We start from the raw sequence: 20,928 nt of genomic DNA on the forward strand, positions 1-20,928 counted from the left end.
CAAGGGAGTGGTTGCAGGAGAGAGTGGTTGGTTCCATCGGAGAAGAAGAAGGAGAGAGAGAAGGATGTTGGGGGCATTTCGGGTTATTCATTTAACTTTTTTTACTCAAATGGAGGTTTGGTAAATCTTTTTAAATTAAGTAACTTATAAATGTAAAACATAATTTACAGCTTCTGATTTTGTAAATATTTTTTTAATCTAGTAGATCTAGGAAATTCCCCCTATAAATAAATCAAGAGGACCACAACAGACGTACTGAATCTATCGTGGTTCAGATTTCTCCCATCGTTCTCTCTCTCTCTCTCCATTTTATCGCAGGTACTGGTTTCAGGTCCTGGTTTCACTACATTGACAAAGTGTAAAAAAGACATGCAAAGGAAGCTGCAAAAAGAAGCAAAAATCTGATACAAAGTGAAAATGCTGCACTTCTAACCTTTAATCCAATTCAGTATTCAATTTGCTTTTAAGCATCTTGAAGCGCTAAAGCGAAGTAATTGCTGATTTATGTGCAATATCATAAACAGAGATGAGAATCTCAGCACCAATCAATATGATGATAAGCCACTCCAGAAAATCTGATTTCCTGTTTTGAAGAATTTCTTGCAAAAAACGAATATTATGCTGCAAAGAAATATCAAATAATTTCAACAGAATAAGCATTATTAGAAAATATTGTGTACAGTAAACCGTCTAATTGAATAGAAGCAAGCAAAAAAATAGCTTTAAACACCATGTTACCTCCACAAATTTCAACTTAAAATCAAGGCTTGCAAATCTCTGAGTTAATTCAAATTCATCTCGAAGATACTCCCATATTTGAGCATACTTAGCATCTTTCCAAGCGATGTCTGATCTGCAAAAGCCAAAAGTTTATATGTTAGTTAAAAGGCCACATAAACCAATGAAATATTGAAAGCACATAAAAGTTTGATTAAATTAGCTGGAACAATATCTTGTTGGGATGTTACTAATTTAACACACATGATCTAAATACATGTTTTTTCAGGTCGGTGTGATGCTGAAAAAGCGATGTGCTACACTATGACCTGGGTGTAGTGAAAAGTGAGCAAGGGTTAGCTAGGGTGTAGCCTCTAAGCGACGCGCTGTGTCGGTGCCCAGATGAGGTGACAAGTAAGCAGTGGTTCTCGCACCGTGGATGAATGTGGGTAAAGAAGCTAGTCCAAAAGCGTAAGATTAGATTAGTATCTTGGAACATTGGATCTTTAACAAGTACGAGTCTAGAATGATGGATGTTATGAGGAGAAGAAGGATTAACATAGCCTATATACAAGAGACTAGATGGAAGGGTAAGAAATCAAAGGAGTTGGACGACTTTAAACTTTGGTATAAGGAGGATAAAAGCAATAGAAGTAGAGTGGACATAGTAGTGGATAAAGATTTAAAGAATGATGTGGTGAATGTTAAAAGATTCGGAGATGGGATTATATCCATCAAGTTTGTGTTGGAGAAAGAGTTTGTCAATATAATTAGCGCTTATGCAACTCAAGTAAGATTGGATGAAAGTAGCAAGTTACAATTTTGGGAACACATGGATGGATCAGTGCAAGGTTTTAGTCAAGGAGAAAAGATTATTATAGGGGGAGATCTGAATGGACATGTTGGGAAAAATCGTAGAAGCTATGAAGGTGTGGAGAGAAGAATGAGGAGGGGATCTCAATTTTAGATTTTGATGTGGCTTATGATTTACCATTGCAAACACTTGCTTCGAAAAAAGAGATGAGCATTTAGTTACCTCCAAAAGTGGACATCATAATAGCCAAATGGATTTCTTCCTAACTAGGAAGTCCGATAGATTGTTATGTAAGGACTGTAAGGTTCTACCAGGGGAGAACCTAACTACATAACATAAGTTAGTGGTTATGGATATGTGCTTCACTACACAAAATCGTAAGAAAGATTAGCTTATTTGCCATAGGATAAGGTGGTGGAGCTTAAAAGGAGGTACTTTGAAATCTTTTACTAATGAAGTGGTTAAACAAGGAAAGTGGGACTTGAGACTTGAGAGAGACACTAATACGATGTGGAATTGGATGACTACTTGTGGTCGCTAAAGATGTCCTAGCCAAATCGAAAGGAAAACATCATTCCTCTAGAGAGACTTGGTGATGGGATGATGAGGTTCAAGTAGCCATTAAGACTAAGAAAACTAGTTTTAAGACATGGCAAAGGACTAAGGATGTAGAGAATCTACAAAGGTATAAATTTGCTAGAAATGAAGCTAAGAAGATTGTGGGATTATAGATAGTAAAAGTGAGCGAAAGGAAGAGTAGAGATCTCAACCATGTTAGATGTATTAAATAAAAAGATGGTAATGTACTAATAAGAGATGGGGACATTAAGAAGAGAAGGGAAGGTTATTTTTGCAGCCTACTAAACGAAGACACCTCGAGTAATAGTGTTCCAGAAGACTACATTACCCATCAAGACTCCACATGTCGTAGATATATACGAAAAATTAGGGTGTTTGAAGTTAATGAAGCTTTAAGGAGGATGAAAATAGGCAAGGCCGAAGGCCCAAATGAGGTCCCAATAGAAGTATGGGAGAGCTTAGGAATCTCTGATTATTTTGGCTAACCAAGCTGTTTAATATGGTTATGAAGACAAGGAAAATGCCAGATGAATGGAGGAGAACCATCATGGTTCCAATTTACAAAATAAAGGTGATATTCAGAGCTGCAATAATTATAGAGGTATAAAACTAATGAGTCATACAATGAAATTATGGGAGAGGGTTATTAAAGCCCACCTGAGACAAGAAACAACTATTACGGAGAACCAATTTGGTTTTATTCTAGAGAGATCCACGACAGAAGCTATTTACTTACTTAGGAGACCTATGGAAAGATTTAGAGATTGCAAGAAGGATTTCCATATGGTCTTTAACCTAAAAAAAGCTTATGACAGAGTCCCTAGAGAGTTAATCTAGCAAGTATTAGAGAAGAGAAGTGTTTCAAGTAAATATGTGGACAAAACTAAAGATATGTATGATGGTAGGGTGACAAGTGTAAAAACTGTGAGGGGCCAAGGTAGTAAATTCCCAATTACAATTGGGTTACAAGAAGGACCAATTTTAAGCCCTTATTTATTTGCGCTTATCATGGATGATTTAACTAGAGACATTCAAAATGAGGTTCTTTGGTGTATGCTTTTAGTTGATGACTTTCTTTTGGTGGATGAGACAAGAGCAAGGAGTAACGCCAAGTTGGAGTTATGGAGGTCAACCTTGGAATCAAAAGGTTTTAAGATAAGTAGAACAAAGATGGAGTATATGGTGCATAACTTTGGTTACACTAAAACGGATAATGAGGTGGTGAAAATTGATGAGAGAGATATTCTGCAAAGTGATTATTTTAGGTATTTGGGCTCAATCATAAATAAAGAAGGTGATGTAGAGGATGATGTTTCACAAAGAATTAAAATAGGATGGGTGAAGTGCGAAGTGTGTCCGGAGTATTGTGTGATCGGTGTATTACTTTAAAACTTAAAAAGGAAAATTTTATAGGACAGTCAGATGATTGGCTATGATGTATGGTGCAAAATGTTCAGTAGTTAAGAAGCATCATATAGATAAACTCAAAGTAGCAAAGATGAGGATGTCGAGATGGATGAGTGGCAAAACTAGGAAGGATAAACTAAGGAATAATCATATTAGAGCTAATTGGGGAGTAGCTCCGTTACATGATAAGCTACGAGAAAGTCGTTTAAGGTGGCATGGCCATGTTCAACGGAGGCCTTTGGATGCTCTAATACGGAGGAGTGTTGTGATTCAGATTGAAAGAACTAAAAGAGCAGGGGCAGACCTAAAATGACCTTAGGAGAAGTGAGGAAAGGCATGCATAGCTTAAGCCTTGTATCAAGTATGATCTCAAGTAGAGCTGATTGGAGGGCAAGAATCCATGTAGCCAACCCCATTTAGTTGGGATAAGGCTGATTTGTTGTTGTTGTAGGTCAGTATGATGCTGATCAAGGCTTAGGTGGGATGCCCAAGTCATATGCTTCTTATTTTTGCTTCCATGTGTAAAAAGAAAAAAGAGTTATGATATTCATTTTGTTCATCCCTATATCACCAATCTTGTTGCAATTAATCTCCCACTGGTTCTTCCCCGGGTTCGAGACCAATTTCGTATTACTCCCCCTCAAGCAACTTCAGAGCCAAACTTTAACATCATAGAAGTCAGTGGACATCAAATAACAAAACAACATGAGAACTCTTCTTCCAATCGCAACACTTCATAAACATACCAGCCACCAGCAGCAGCAACAAAGAACTAATCTTCGTGAAGAAATCCAGATCACAAAATAAGCGGCAAAAAATATCAGTCGTAGGCCAGAAATCAGCAGCAGTAGGAGATGAACAAATCAGCGTTGTAAGCCAGAAAATAGCAACAGTGAAAGATGAACAAATCATAGCTACAGGCCAGAAATCTGAAATCTTAGAAGAACTTCAGACAAACAAAACATTAGAGAGAAATCTTCAACAAGAAGAACTCCAAGCAGATAAGAAATCTTCGATAAGAAGAAATCCACAAAAACATATCATCTTCAATAAGAAGACAGAAATAATCTCCAAAGAGGAGGCAAACAACTAATCTTCACGAGGAAGACACGGGGTAAATTTTTCATAAGAAGACAGGCAGACCAATGCAACAGGAAAAAAATTCTTCCAGCATAACCATATTCTCCCCCCTATGTGTAGCACTACACTTGGACAAATAATTCAAGGGATGAATCATCCAAAGAACTTGTGGAATCCCAATATTGAAGCAACGACCAACACCAACTCAAATAAACCATACCATATTGGAGGCTAATGAACACCAAGAAAACCAGCAGTGGAAGAACAATATCAAGCCAGAATATCCAATTGCAGAGAAGTAGTCTCAAAAGTCAAATCTGATCACACATATATTACTAACATCAGCTGATAAAAAAAATAGTCTCCAAGGATATCACAGACAGCAATCTGATCATGTTGCAGCCTTGCAAGCAGTAGAAGATATCCACAAGGTTTGGTAGAAACTAGAATCCACTGGCAGATCAGCAACTACGATTAACAATGAGCAGAAAATCAATTGTACACCAAAAAATAAACCCTACTCAACAACCGCAAGTCAAGTATAGAGAATGAAACTGCAATCCAGCAACAACTGCAGGGAGTGAACCTCCAATATAGCAGTACCGCAGGGAAGAATCAAGATATCTTAACAACCAGCTCTCTGATCAGGCTAAAAACATATTCGCGTGCCAATGGAAAAATAACTAATTCAAGAAAATAATGAATAAAAAACTACAACTAATGGATCTTTATGATGACCAGAATATCAGATCACAGAAAGGAAAAAAAAAACCCTCCAATCCAAGTCAGTATTGAACAGATCAATCCCAAATATGCAGTAAAGATTCAACCTTTAAAAACAATGAATGAATAGAAACTTATCTCCAAATCAAAGAATCATCCAGGCAGCGAGCAAGAAAACAATTTTGAGGGCATAGATCGGTTCAATAACCCAAGCAACACCAGATACTTTATGAAAATCCTTCAATAATAGCAGCAGCAGTAGCAATAACAAAAGAGATGATCAATCTTCATCAACCGAAACAGCAGTAATATTAATAGCTTGTACAAAGAAAACCGGACAAGAAAACACCCACGAATAGCAACAGTAAGGGGTATAGCAGCCACGCGCAGACCAGCAACAGCAAGGGCAGATCACCATACACAACGAAGAAAACTCCACACCAGAAATAACCAAGCACAAGAAATTCTAGTTTTTATTCGTACTTATCCAACTAGGGTTTCACTAAGTCTAGGAAACATGTGATAATAAGTCTTTAGACAACACCAGTACAACGGAGGGTACCTCTCGAAAAGCCCAAGTTTAAGAATCACATCAGCTAGGTTCGAATTTGCCTTTCCCACTAGTTGAAAAAGTTTTTTCCTTTCCATTGTAAAGGTGCCAGTTTTTTCCATCCCACGATTTATGTCAGTAAACTCAGCAACTATTCCATCAACCTAAAAAAGGAAACAAGGTTACAAACAGGTTTAGACACTTGAATAAAAGAAATATTTTGCTGATTAAAAACAAAAAGATCAAATAGGTATATACCTGGCGAACATAGTAATCAAGTGCAATACTTTGACCAAGCACACTACCAATAGTACGAATTCCATCAATGTTCAAATGCTGCAACATTATGTAGTCCAACCCACCTTGCATCCATGTTTTTAAAGTTGGCTTCTCCCTCACCTCATACTCTACAATTTCAAGGATGAAAACCAAGTTAATACACAGTCACTTCAAGAATGTGTCAGTTGTGGGCTTCATGCTTGTTATGGAAGTAAAGACACTCAAACAAATCCATGGATGATAATATTATTGAGACGATAAACGACATTTTGATTCAACCAAGAGCATCCAAAAGTCCTGGATTTCTGACAGAAAAAAGGTCAGCAGGATTTTATTCTAGTACCTCCAATGCTTAACAAAAAAAATTAGAAAGAAACTGACCTATTCACCCAGAAGTTATAAATAGTTAAACACGTAATACTACTGTTATATAACACATACATGTCAAGAATATGGATATCAGATTTTCCTCATAGATAAGATCATGAATACACTGCATGATGGAGGTAATATATATAAGGAAAGAAAAGAATGCCACCACGGCCAGTTGCAAAGATTAATTGTTAGATGCAAATGTCAAGACCAGTACAAGGGGAAAATATATGCCAACAGGAGCTGTAGCCAACTCCACAGTCTGACCACAAGATCATGCAAAACCATATGTACAACTTCACCCCCTTAAAAATGTAAACTGAAAGTCAAGTCAAGAAAACATGTCAGTTAATTAAACCATCTAATATAAGAGCTCACCATCCTTTCGCATTTCTGGAAGCAATCCTGAAGCATGCCTTTCTACGATCTTCAGATACCCATCAACATCATGATCAAAAACATTAAATAACACTATAGATCCATACTGAAAAACCACCATGTAGCAGCAGTCACTCCCACTTAAGCTAGCCTCTGATCCCTGAAATAGGAACTCAAATGCGAATAAAGTAGGCATTTCGGATGGCATGGGCAAAATCAGCAGGTTCATGGTATACAGTCAACTACATTGTACTTAAAATTAATAGGAAGCCAGTATGTGATATTGTATGCTTCTAGATAATATTGCAACAAAATTAAATGCATAACCATAGCATTCAGCATTGATATCAGAAATCAAAGGAAAATCTACCCAGATGTGATGCTCTATATGAACAAAACTCAACTCAGCCTTATCCCAACTAAATGGGGTCGGCTATGTTCTGTTCAAAGATAACACAAATATGACAAGCTGAAGAAAGCCTGAAATGTTGCAAGAAAAAAGTTGTGTATGGATTTTTAATTGTTATAGTTTCTACATTCTAATACCAATGTATCAGCTAATTAGTCAACATATTAAAATCATGCCATGCACTCAAAGGAACTGAAGGACATCCAAACCTGCAGAAGCATCCTAAGAATCTAACCAAAACTTAATCCTATGTCATTTTTTTATTTTCTCATTTCTTCACCATCTTCCAAAATATTATCAGTTATTTTTTAAGTACTAAGAACAAAATTATGAGAGCTCCAATTTACTGTAAAAAATAATAATGTTCATCAATCCTCTTAGGGAAAGAGGGGCAAAATCCACTGGAGTAGCACTCACGTTGAAGTCTTATGGATCGCGAGGAGAGTATATAATTTTTCGGACTGCTTCTCACTGATCACTCCATACATTACCTTATCGAGCTAGTCACAATTAGAATTGCCCACTGGACATCCATTGAGGAGCTTTGAAACTTTTCCTTTAATAGCAATATAAAAGATTGGAATCTGATCACCTATTTGAATTTCTCTATTCTGGTAGTTATCCATACCTAGATCCCTCAAATTCCAGGTTTCAAATTCATCAAGCTGCACCTTTATGGTGGCTCAGTTGAATATCTAGAACTTCTGGAATAGTGGAGAATCTGGAGACGAGATGTCCTATATGTGTTCTCCAGAATGTAGAGTCTGTAGACAAAGGTGATTCTATTAAAGCATAACATCTCTCTCTCTTGCAGAGCCTTAGATTCAATTCCCTCATCAGTCTGAGAGGTTAGTTCTTTAAGACAATGTACAAGTAATTATCATCCACAGATCTAATTCTCAACCTTGGAGTCAAAATTGTGAGATTCAGACTTCGCTTAAAATTTGGCTTTCAGCAACTTACTGGATTTCTTAGTTCCCAAATTATGTTTTATAGTGTTAGCAAGTCATACTGTACTTAGAAATCAGTAAGTGAAGGATATCTAAATCTCAAAGAGTTGAAGCCTATATAACAGAATGGGAACAGCTAAAAAGGGTAAATGGAGTACAGAGATTGCTTTTTAGAGAGTTGAAATTAAGTTCTTGTACTAGTGGTTGATAGATATGTGTGAAAGGTTAGTGCAGCGGAAGTTAAAGAAGCCTTAAGAAAAATGAATGCATGCAAGACACCAGCTCCAGATGAGATCCCAATAGAAGTGTGGAAAACCCTAGGAGGTTGTGGGGTAATATTAAGGGTGTCAATCGGTTCGGTGTCAGTCATTCGACTTGGTTCCATACGTTGATGATGTGCTCCAAAACCGAACCAAGAACCGAGTGGAAACTGAATCCGAACCTGCTCGGTATTTCAATTCGAGTCTAATTCGGTTCTCCAATACGATTCCAATTCGGTTCTTCAATACGGTTCCATTCTGCTAGGCTGTCAATTGTTGCCGCCTTGCTATGTTACTCAAGAAACTTCATTTGTATAAATAAAATGCTCACAAAACCTTATAGGAACCAGAAATATTAATAAATAAATAAGAATCCCAAGTGAGTTCTTCACTGTCAGATCTTATCTTTCAGCTTACCAATCAATAAAGTCAAAGAAACACATCAAAATTATAGTTCCAAAAGGAAAGGCAACACCATTAAAAATATATATATATAGGGTTATGGATTTAAGTGTGGTATTTGGTTCGATTTCGGTTCAAACCGATGATTTTTAAACTAAAACCATAACCGAACCAAACCGAATTAAATGCTCATATACCATAACCGAAACAAACCGAATTTATTCGGTTCGTTTAATTTGGCTCGGGTTCAGTATTCGATTTCGGTTTGGTTTTGACATCATCTGTTTAACAGGATTATGAGCATAAGGAAGATTCCAGATGAATGGAGAAGCATCGTAGTCCCAATCTACAAAAATAAAGGTGATATCCAAAGCTGCAATAACTATAGAAGCATAAAGCTAACAAGTCACACTATGAAACTTTAGGAGAAGGTTATTGAAGCCCGTTTGAGGAGATAGACTCATATCTCGGTGAACCAATTTGGTTTTATATCAGGTAGATCCACGACAGAGGCTATATACCTATTGAGAAGCAAGCAAGACCTCCATATGGTCTTTATTGACCTAGAAAAAGCCTATGACTGAGTCCCTAGAGATTTAATCCAGCATGTTCTAGTGAAGAGAGGGGTATCGAGTAAATATGTGGGTGTTATTAAAGATATGAACGAGGGCGTGGTGACTATTGTGAGATCTGTGGGAGGTCAGGGCAAGGAATCCCAAATTACGATTGAGTTACATCAGGGATCAACCTTAAGCCCCCATCTATCTGCACTTATCATGGACAACCTAACTAAGAGCATTGAAGACGAGGTCCCGTGGTGTATGCTCTTCACCGATGAAATTGTTTTGGTGCATAAGACAAAAGCAAAGATTAACGCTAAGTTAGAGCGATGGAGATCAACCGTGGAAACAAGAGGCTTTAAGATTAGCAGAACGAAGATGGAGTATATGATGTGTAATTTTAGTCATACTATGATTGACACTGACATAGTACGAATTGAGGAAAGGGAGATACCGCAAAGCAACTATTTTAGATATCTGGGGTCAATCTAAAGACGGTGATATAGACAATGATGTATCACAGAGAATTAAAGTGGGATGGATGAAGTGGAGAGGTGTGTCCGGAGTGTTATATGACCATCGCATTCCTTTAAAGCTTAAAGGAAAGTTCTATAGGACAGTTGTTCGACCGGCTATGATGTATGCGGCAAAATGTTGGGGAGTTAAGAAGTGTCATATTGAGAAGACATATGTAGCTGAGGTGAGGATGTTAAGATGGATGTGCAGAAAAACTAGGAAGAATAAAGTAAGGAATGATCATATTAGAGCTGACTTGGGAGTTGCCCTGATCAATGACAAGCTCCGAGAGAGTTGTTTGAAGTAGTATGATCATGTTCAAAGGAGGCCCACAGACGCCCTAGTAAGGAGGAGTGATATAATCTCGATTGAAGGAGCTAAAAGAACTAGGGCAGGCCTAATATGACCATAGGAGAAGTTGTGCAGAGGGACATGCATAGTTTAGGTCTTGTACCTAATATGACCTTGAATAAAGCCTACTGGAGGGCAAGAATCCATGTAGCAGACCCTATCTAGCTGAGATTCTCCTTGAGTTACTGGGCTGTGCCTCTTTCCTCTTACTTTCATCCTTCATTTCTCTTTTACTTTCCACCTTTCATTTGTCTTTTTCCCTTTTTTTTTCTCATTACTCATCTTATCCCCCATCCCTCTTTTCCCATCTGTCCATTCCCCCCCCTTTGTTTAGACCTTAGTTTTCCTTGTGGTTGATCCTTTTGAGTTTCTAGTGCTAGTTGTTGCTTGCAGTAACCCTAGTTGAGTTGTAGTTTTTCTTTCCATTCATAATTTTGAATCCTTGAAAGGGAAAAAGCATCAGCCCCCAACCACACTTCCTTAACCGCATTCCAACCCTATCAACTCGTCAATATTATAACACCACCAGGGTTTAAAAAACTGGAATCAGCGTCGGGATCCAGCTCCGGCAATTCTAATCTGATTCCGATCCAGTTCGGTCTGGATCAGCAAATTATGCCTCCAACGATCCACTTAATTGGATCACATATGAATTAGTGAAAGAAACAAATAAAAAAATACAGTTACAAAACCCAAAGAGAGAGAGTACCACTACAATGACATTTTCTCCCCATAGGCTCCTCCGACTTTATTGTCAACCCACCACCGACCATCGTAGCTCCTCCTTCGTTCGACAGCCGGAACCAGCCTCTGCAGCTCCAAACCTCTTCAGAAAAACTCGGTACAACCAAAAGACCCGTACGCAACTCTATGTCAGCCATGGTCGCAGTCTCTGAAACTCTCCGCACACCAAGGAGGCTAATCGGAGTCTAGGAGGGTGAAGTAATCCAGCCGCAAATCTTGTCAACTCTCCAACTGCAAATCTCTGCAACTCTATGAGATTCTTTAATTCCTCTTCCCCACTTCCTTTTTGGTCTCTTAGGCTCTCCTCAGCAATAGTCTGACCCTTAAACCTACCACTACCCTCAGCTCCCCCTTTTTCCCCCTGTGTCTCCCGCCCAACCATCTCCCTCTTCCTTGGCTTCCCCTTCCTCTGCGTCTCCCACCCACCCCAGAGTTGTTTGAATCGGCTAGAGTAGCCTGTTAAATTGTGGTCCTATAGGAGGCGTAGACCACTGTTGGGCCCTTTCACCTTGTTAATGGTAGTTGTGATAGACCATACCCACAATAGGGGGAGTGTCCTTATCGTGAGAGTAGTTTAGCTAGATTGCTTTGCTTAGGTAGTTTCCTACTTCTGTTATGTTTCCTTATTTGGTTGTATCTATGACTATTTGTTTATAAATAAAGCAAAGAGTCCAGCGATAGAGCATAGCATATGAGGAATGGATGCAGGAGAATGATATTGTTCTTACATGGTTATGGAATAACATGGATCCATCTATTGCAACCAACGTCATGTTTCATCCTATTGCTATAGGAGTATGGGATGATTTGAAGCATACCTTCTCTCAAGAAAAGAATATCTCTTCTGTCTATGACTTATATGATAAGTTGTTTAATCTTTGTTAGATTGTGAAAACTCTGCGTATTTCATTCATTATAGTGTAGGGTATATATACAAGAGTTCAGTACAATAGATAATAAATAACTCTATACAAAAGTCAAAGTCGGTGCCTAACAACCATATACACTAATATTGAGTTGGTCCTACCATATACATTAACACCCCCCCCCCTCAAACTCAACATGGTTGAAAACCATGTGAAGTTTCGATAATAGAAACTGAAGACGCATAGGCGAGATTTGGAAAAAGAATTGACAAATGGTGACCATCCACAAATGACGTGTGCCTTGACGAAAAATAATGTTGATGGACTGGAGACCGAATAAAAGTTGCTGATGCAGGTGGTGGTTGCCAGTATAACCCCCTATTTCAGATGAATTTTTTTTTTTAATAGAGAAAGCAGAACGCGAGAATGGACAGAGAGACCATGAGACCGTGGTTGTTTAACAAGAGCTGCAGGAGAGGCATAGGCCGTGTGAAACAGAGCAGTGCCATCGAATAAACATGAGCGGCAAAAAAAATAGAGAAAAGAAACAGGGTGGGTGGAATACTAAAGAAGAAGAGACAATCAAGATGAAGGACAGATGAGAAAAGATGCAATGCTTTCATGGGGGGAAAAAACGAGACTTAAAGAACGTGAGTCGACAGGGGAAGGAGGTGGGAATAAAAGCAGTAGATGGAAGACAATCTAAAGCGGCGCCCTTGTTGACAACAAAAATGGGGAATGAGAGGATGTGGGCCATTTAGCTGAATTAACAAACAATAAGACAAAATGGATGATGGGAGATTTAATAGGTATGGTTGAATTTGGTGCCTTGTTGACTAAGTGGGATGGGGAAGACTTGATGTCACATTTAATATGGAAGAATTAATTCACAGGTGTTGCACGAGGTTGCAGTAGTGGGCGGTGGAGCTGTCTTCAATTAATGGCACCAGGATTGAGGTGGATAGGAGGAGTGCAATTTTGGGTTTGGCGATGGGGTAGGGATGCGAGATGAAGGTGAGAATCGCATTGTTGGGGTCGATACGAGGCGGAGAAACGGCGAGATGGACACAACGGGGCGGATGATGCCTTGTGGTGAAGCTAAAGATTGATTCGAGGCATCGGTGGTTTATGACGGTGCAAATGGTGATGGCAAGGATGGTATTTGATGGTGGAGTAGCAGGGTGCAACTGATTTATTTATTATTTATTTATTTAATGAAGGATGATGTGGATATGAGAGACAGTGGTTTAACGACGAACAAATGGGACTTGTGAGCAGAGTACAAGCAGCGGCCGTAAGGTGGGTGGGCAGAAAACAAGATGCAAGGGCAGCGACTAGTGGGAAGAGAAAGAGGTTGTGCTCGAACATGGGTAGTGCAAGGGTCCAGGCAAGACTGAGGAGCGGCGGATACACAGGGATGATGTGTGTGGGCTTGAAGCACAAAGGGGCAGCGGGAAGGACAGGCCAGCGGCGACATTTTTTTTTTTTTTTTTAATGAAGACAGTGGTTCGACTGAGAACAGATGGGCTTGACAAAGGTTTCAGGTTGTTTGAAAAGTGGACGTTGGTGTAGGTGGTGGTGCTCAGCGGTGGACGTTGGATTGCTATATTCATGGCTTTGGACAGGACAGAGCATCAGGATAACTGCTGATGACGGCGTTGGAGACAGCAACGGACAGAGCCGTGCAAGACTAAGATCCGTGTAGGGGCAGCAGCTAGAACCGTGCAAAATTCAGATCCCTGCAGGATGGTGGTGCAACTCCAAAGGAGCATGGCCGATAATGGCAGACGATGAACAGGCGATCCCAAACAGGGATGGCAGAAAGACCGCTTTATGGAAGCAGAGCTTTGACGACAAGATGACGGGCAGAAGGATCCCAAACAAGGAATCCCAAGACAGGGATTCAAAGGACAGACAGTTGGTAGGCGGATGCCAAACAAGGATGGCATCAAGACAAGACAAATCCCAAATCGGGACTCAATGGACAGTCGAAGGCAAGACGATGATAATAGACAATGGGTTGAAGGATGGCAGTGGCAGGTGTTGGTAGTGGAAGTGCTTGGTGGACGAGACTGCATGTGGAAAGAGAAAATGGTTGAGACGATATTGAAGGTGGAAGTGGCAGAGAGGGGCTTGAAGATGGTTGAGACGACAGTTGAGGTAGAAGGGGCAGAGAGGGGCTGGAGCTCTCTGGACACAGAGGGTAACCATGGCTCTGATACCATGTTCGATTGTGAAAACTTTACGTATTTCATTCATTGTATTGTAGGGTATATATACAAGAGTTCAGTACAAGAGATAATAAATAACTCTACACAAAAGTCAAAGTCGGTGCCTAACAACCATATACACTAATATTGAGTTGGTCCTACCATATACATTAACAATCTCAAATAGGGGGATAGGTCTTTGAATGAATATTTTAATGCTCTTACAGGTATCTGAGAGGAACTCAATATACATCAGCCCCTTACTACCAATCTAGAACAGATACAACTCCAGCGAGAAGAGTTCTAAGTTAAGTCTATGGCTGGATTGAGTCCTGATTATCAGTCATTTAAGAGTCAGTTACTAGCTGGGGGAAAAGGTGCCCTCCCTTAATGAGCCTTTTGCACGCATTTAACGCATTATTACCCCTTCATGCACTGATATATCTCCCTCTCCTAGAGAGAACTCAGCCATTGTTGTTGGCCATGGCTGAGGGAGAAGGCGTGGCTCCTGAGGGACGTGGACATGGAGGCAGAGGTATAGGTGGTCAGCAGAGTGACCGTCCTTTCAGACTCTGTACATTTGTAGGAAGCCCAATCACACTAGACATGCTGGGCTAAACATGGCTGACCAAAGTGGGTTCCACCATTAGCTAATTTTGTTGTACCTGATGGCAGTATTACGGAAGTGTCTTCTAGCAACTCCAATCCTACATCTTCATCTAGAGGTACTTCTTCAAGCTCCATGTCTCGAGATGACTACAATCACTTAGTAAACCTTTTACAAAATCTTCAGCCATCTACCAATAACTCTTCATCCACAACAAGTCTGGCCCACACAGGTATATCATCTCTACTTACATCCACTAATACCACTTCATGGATCATTAATTTTGGTGCCTCTACTATGATTGATAAACTCAAATTATTTTCTTCCTTATCAACAGTTTCTAACTCTTCTCCTATCATCCTAGCTAATGGATCCTCTACCAATGTCACTGGTCATGGTACGGTTTCCCCTACCTCATCCATGACTTTATCCTTAGTTCTTTACGTACCCCAGTTACCGTCAAGTTTGTTATCTATTAGTCAACTGACCAAATCTCTTAATTGCTCAGTCACCTTTTTTCCTTCCAATTGTGTTTTACAGGATCTTCAGACAAGGAGGGCGATTGGTGGCAGGATTGAACAGGTTGGACTTTACTATCTCAAAGGCACTGGCCTTCTACCATTGCTGCTACGACTATTGGTGTCCTGTCTCCTCGACAATGGCATTTTCCGTTGGGACACATCTATCTCTATTGAAGCTTCAGCATATGGTTCCCAGTTGTAAATATGCGTCTCGTCTGGAGTATCAAGCCTGTGCACTTGGCAAACATCATCAGTAATCTTTTCCTACTCGTTGTGTAACTAGAAGTCAGCCTTTATTTTCTTTAGTTCATTCGGAAATCTGGGTCCGTGTCGTGTCCGAAACAGACTAGGTTTTACTTATTTTGTTACATATGTGGATAATCATCCCAGGCTCACTTGGGTGTATTTGTTGAAAGATCAATCCAAGTATTCGTCTGTTTTTAAAGAGCATTATATGAAATAAAGACCCAATTTGATGTTTCTATAAGGTATTCCATTCTGATAATGCACTTGAGTACACTCAACGTGAGATTTCAGAATTTTGTTTTGATCACGATATGATTCACCAAACAAGTTATTCATATACCCCACAACAAAATGGGGTTGTTGAACAAAAAAATAGGCACTTATTGGAGATTGCCCACCCTATGCTTATTCATATGAATGTTTCAAAACATTTTTGGTGTAATACCATTCTCATTGCATGTTACTGATCAATTGGATATTTGGATGCCTTCCTCTGTCCTAGATAACCATTCTCCTTTCTCTATCGTGTTTCCCCAAACCCCGTTATTTTCTTTGTCACCCTGGGGTTTTTGGGTGTGTCTGTTTTGCTCTTATTTTACAACTCCAAGTAAATAAGTTGTCTCCCAAGGCTGTAAAATGCATTTTTCCTGGTTATTCTAGGACCCAGAAAGGGTATAAATGTTATGACCTTCTTATTCATTGGCAATTTGTTAGCGCTAATGTTACCTTTTTTGAAAATACTCCACATTTTGTTCCTCACATCCCTGCTTCTTCTATTAAGAATGATAGTATTTGTGCCCCACCTCTGCCAGTTCATGTGCCTTTTGCTAACGTTCCAGGTGTATCTGCTCCTCCACCTTTGTAGGTGTATCAGCGGCGTAAAAAAACAATGTCATCTACTGTGTCAGCCCTCCCCTCAATCTGCTCCTCCAACCAAGGTTCCACCTGACTTACCATTGGCTCTTCGCAAAGGTACTCGTTCTTACTTCTTGCACACAAAAGTCCTTGATTGCTTATCCTAATTGAAAATTATGCTTTTATTTCTCACTTTCCATCGCCTCAACATAGTCTTGCCTTATCCATATCTACTAACTCCACTTCTCAGACTTATCAAGAAGCTTTATCTCATTTTGGGTGTAGAGTGACTATGGAAACAGAAATGGATGCTTTACTTTCTCGACATACATGGACTCTGGTAGATTTACCTCCCAGCAAGGACAATGTACGGTGTCGTTGGGTGTACACGATTAAGTACAATCCAGATAGCTCAATAGAACGGCTCAAGGCTCGTTTGGTTGCCAAGGGTTACTCAGACATATGGTGTGGACTTTTCACCAATTGCTCGCCTTTATTCGGTCCGCATTCTTATATCCTTAGTTGTCAATCATGACTGACCTCTTTATCAGTTGGATATCAATAATGTCTTTCTATATGGTGATCAGCATGAGGAAGTGTACATGGAGCAACCTCCAGGGTATGTTGCTAAGGGAGAGGATTCATATAAAGTATGCAAGCTACACAAAGCTATTTATGGGTTGAAACAGTTACCTAGAGCTTGGTTTGACAAATTTAGCTCAATTGTTACTAAATATGGTTTCTCATAATGTTATTCCGATCGCTTGGTCTTTGTTCATCGTCGGGTTTAAGGCAATTGTGTTAGTGGTTTATGTTGATGACATCATTGTATCTGGTGATGATGCATCAAGTATTGCAGAGGTAAAATCTTTTCTACATCAACATTTTCACATGAAAGACTTGGGTTCCCTCAGCTAATTTCTTGGTATTGATGTATCAGACAGAATAGCAAACAGCCTCAACCAATATCAATTCAACCAATGCGATTCCAATTCCAATTTCGATTACTCGAACCCTGAACACCACATACTTGCACAACTTACAACACAAAGTGCAATGTAGGGAAAATGAGAAGGGGTCATCATGACATCACAATCAAAAAAATGGAGCTGAATTCTTCCCTTACCTTAGAAAAACATTTTTCTTTGTCTGCTGGCTTTTGAGTTGGCACTTGGCACATTTAGTTGTTCTTAATCTCCTAAGAAATACATATTTTAGGCCTTCAAAATGGTCTGGCATATAGAAAATGAACCAAGTTCCACATAATACAAGCCCTTGGGAAAAAGATCCCAAAGAGGCACCCTTGAATTAGGCTATAAAGATCTAAAAGGGTAACCACTAAATGCTTAGAGATCAAGGTGGCCAACTGTCTCTCCTGTTATCTATGTGGTAACCACTAAATGCTTAGAGGTGTTGAACATGGAATCGTGAGAGTCAATGGTCAAACTTGTCTACTGAAAAGATAACTTTTTAGCTTATTAGAATGTTCAACAAGCTGTTCAAGGTATAAAAGTTGCAACTAGGGATGTATATCCTGATTATAATTGAAATTTTCAGCTTAAACAAATATAACTGATCCCTCACAAACCAGGTCTTGAATCGAAAGAGCACATACCAGTGTTTCATTCAACCCCCCTCCCTCCTCTCTCTTTGTTATTTCTTTCCCCCAAACCAGATAGCAACACATCTGTGTTTTGATTCATTTCAGTGTCAAATTCTTTTCTTCCATGATATAGGGGGATGAAATATGAATGTTGGCAATGGTAAGACCTTCCTGGTAGTGTTTGATCCCTTCCCACATTCTCTCTCTTTCTTATTTCTTTCCTCCCAAGCAACATAGCAACACATCTATATTTTGCTTCATTGAAGAGTCAAACTCTTTCCATTTATAATGTAGGAGGCGACATATGCATGATAGCAATAGTAAGACCTTCCTACTATTGTGTATCCGTCGTCCCCTTCTCTTTTTGTTATTTCCTTCTCCCACACCAGGGACCAGACAGGAACTCATCTGGATTTTGCTTCTTTCTGTATCAAACTCTTGTCTCCATAATTTCTAACATTATTATTACGCATACCATTACCACCATTCATATGTTGTCCTCCTATCTTATGAGAGCACAATATGTTTCCTGCTCCCTCTTATACAAGAATTTTTTGAGTAAACAACACAAGATCAAGCAAAATAGACAAATTCCTTCGAGATTTTCATAGAGAACCTGACATAACTCGATGGCAATTCATCAGGTAACTGTTTCCAAATGATATAAACAACAACAGAATCTTTCTAAGGAGTTGCAAGAAGGGGTTTAAACTTTAAAATAAGAAGACGGAAGACTCACATTTGTATCGAGTTTAGTGCCTCGAAATCTAAGGACCACATAATTGGTCATACGGGAAGTAGGTGGAATGAAATTAGCTTTGTTCTGGTCAACAAGTCTTCTTAGATCAACACTGCATCAACATCACCATAAAGCTTGAAGAGAATAATAGCATATAAAAGCTAATCATCAAGATGGGAAAAAGATCAACCTTGTGGAGAAGAAATAAGCTCTAACAGGAATGGATGACCTCGTATCCACCTCGTTTACGTCCTCGTTTACATTACTGTCGTATCCATCGCCAACCTCCGAGCAGGAAACTGGTTCGTTCCAGTCCAATGAGTGCGTGGAAGAAGTCGAGGAGAGGCATCGAACGACAAGGACACCGAGGCGATTGGAACTGAAACTACGATTTCTATGCTTTAGTATCAAAGAAAGAACACTTCGCTGGAAATTTAGGGTTTTTGTAAGGGATAGACAGTGAAGAGAGCTTGGAGCTACAAAACAAGGGTTTGCGCAGGAGAATTGTCTAGTGAGAGCCGAAGCCGTTGATGAGAAAGAAGGAGAAGATAATCGAAACACCATTGTCCTCAAATGCTGGTCGATCGAACGGCTTCGCCACATTTTCATTCAAACATCTTAGCTTCCGCTTCCACCTCTTCTCTTCTCTTCTCTGCTACGAGAGTAACATTTAACAATCGAGAAAAAAAGAAGCGGGAGGTGCGTAGAACAGGGAGGATTGCGCATAGCGGGAAGGACGGACGGACAGGGATTCATTGGTGGAGCCCAATGAAATCAAGCGGTCAAGCTACCTTATTATCCTGAAGGACTGAACCCTTTAATCGCTTTAGGGTGATAATCGGTTCGCTTTGGATTTTTGGTTAGTTGGATTCGGTTTAATTGTAATGTTTTGTATGGCTTATGTGCAATTCGGATTCGATTTATACGAGTTACACTTCATTTGGTTTGGTTCAGTGTAAGCTAAAATTGAATCGAATGAAATTTCACTTCCCACACGAAATTATTTTAGATTCAAATTTAAATGACATGTTTCAGTTCCAGCCCTAAGTTGACAACCTTACTACTCTGGAGTATAAAGTATAGACTTGATAGAATCGGAGTTTTTTCAGCCATTGACCCAAGGATCCAAAGGTGATTGGAGGCCTGGAGCATTTGGCCATCCATCGATAGACCCAAGAACCCGGATTTTGTGTTAAACAATTTTTGGGAATAAGACAAGGGGCAAAAAGGTAAGATTAAAACTTACCCAGTTAGTGATAATAAAATACATCCACATATAAAAGAATAAATAAAACATTTAATGTGCTTGATTCCCCCGTCTCAAGCAATATTTTCATGTGTATGCATTTGATCATCTATATTGTTAATCCATGAAATAGAAATTGAGACTAATGATTGATTGCAATTTCCAAGCAAAAAAATATTTCAAGTTTTTTGATTATTCATGTCGTCATCTAGTTGTTGACTGATATCCAAATTGATAAGTTTTGAATAAATAATTATAGAGTAAAAGATTTGCACAACGCTAGCTTGATTTCAAAATTACATGTGGGCACCGCTCATAAAACGTAGACTATTATAGCACCAATAGTTGTAAAATGTAAAATATACCCCTTATTTTTAATGTTGTCCCATAATATTCCTCCCCAAGGCATGAAACTGCACACATTGTCCGTGTAGGAAACCCTTTCCCATAATTATAATCTAGTCACTGATTGAAATCCAAATTGATAAGTTTCGTATAAATAATTATAATGCTTTAAGGATATTTTTTCCTTAATAGGATTGTATATCATACTTTTTTTTTCTTCTTCTTCAATTAGATTGTATATTTATTTTATTGAAATCCAATAAGTTTTTGTTCTTCAATATAAACAAGCTCCATACATGGTGGACCCTATAATGGGACAGGCCTAATCATATGGTTGAAAAGGTAGTCAACCACGTTTCTTTCAAATACATTGGGATATTGGGAGTGTTATCAAAAGTTTCATCCAAGTTTCATGGTGCTACCAACAAATGTGTGCGTCTAATTCTTCTCTATATGTAGCATTTATGCAGGTCAGTTAATATTTGGCAAATTTTCTATCTTGTATACAGCTGAATTATGAACATAAATGTTACACATTTGTTATTTGATGAAAAATATGTTTCTTATTTACCTTCCAAGAAAAATGATGAATTAGCAAT

The 20,928-nt window shown here is 39.1% G+C and overlaps 1 protein-coding gene across 2 annotated transcripts; it reads right to left on the reverse strand.

Annotated features, from left to right (window-relative positions):
• Window positions 1–388: 388 nt before the first annotated feature.
• On the reverse strand, window positions 389–19,414 carry LOC122648617 (protein RETARDED ROOT GROWTH-LIKE). Of its 2 annotated transcripts, none has more exons than XR_006331105.1 (7): window positions 18,929–19,414; window positions 18,739–18,850; window positions 6,900–7,059; window positions 6,129–6,277; window positions 5,883–6,034; window positions 739–863; window positions 389–621 (listed from the first exon to the last, which is right to left on the reverse strand). XR_006331105.1 is itself a non-coding variant. In XM_043841828.1 (7 exons), the coding sequence occupies exons 1-7, from the start codon at window positions 19,345–19,347 to the stop codon at window positions 481–483; spliced, it is 1,248 nt and encodes a 415-aa protein (XP_043697763.1). In that variant the 5' UTR covers window positions 19,348–19,413; the 3' UTR covers window positions 389–480. The 2 variants fall into 2 exon arrangements, 1 of the variants encoding a protein (XP_043697763.1); XM_043841828.1 differs by having other exon boundaries at window positions 739–853; window positions 18,929–19,413.
• Window positions 19,415–20,928: the final 1,514 nt, after the last annotated feature.

This window comes from Telopea speciosissima, chromosome 1, assembly GCF_018873765.1.
Source record: "Telopea speciosissima isolate NSW1024214 ecotype Mountain lineage chromosome 1, Tspe_v1, whole genome shotgun sequence".
In the NCBI taxonomy this organism is placed as follows: Eukaryota; Viridiplantae; Streptophyta; class Magnoliopsida; order Proteales; family Proteaceae; genus Telopea; species Telopea speciosissima.

Bases quoted from the DNA above. Each gene is read 5' to 3' on its own strand.
- LOC122648617 (XM_043841828.1), bottom strand. From the start codon at position 19,347: ATGAAAATGTGGCGAAGCCGTTCGATCGACCAGCATTTGAGGACAATG. The intron at 6,035-6,128 runs GTATATACCTAT...TTCCTTTTTTAG, and splicing joins TTGATTACTATGTTCGCCAG to GTTGATGGAATAGTTGCTGA. The intron at 854-5,882 runs GTACCCTCCGTT...TGGCTTTTGCAG, and splicing joins AAACTTGGGCTTTTCGAGAG to ATCAGACATCGCTTGGAAAG.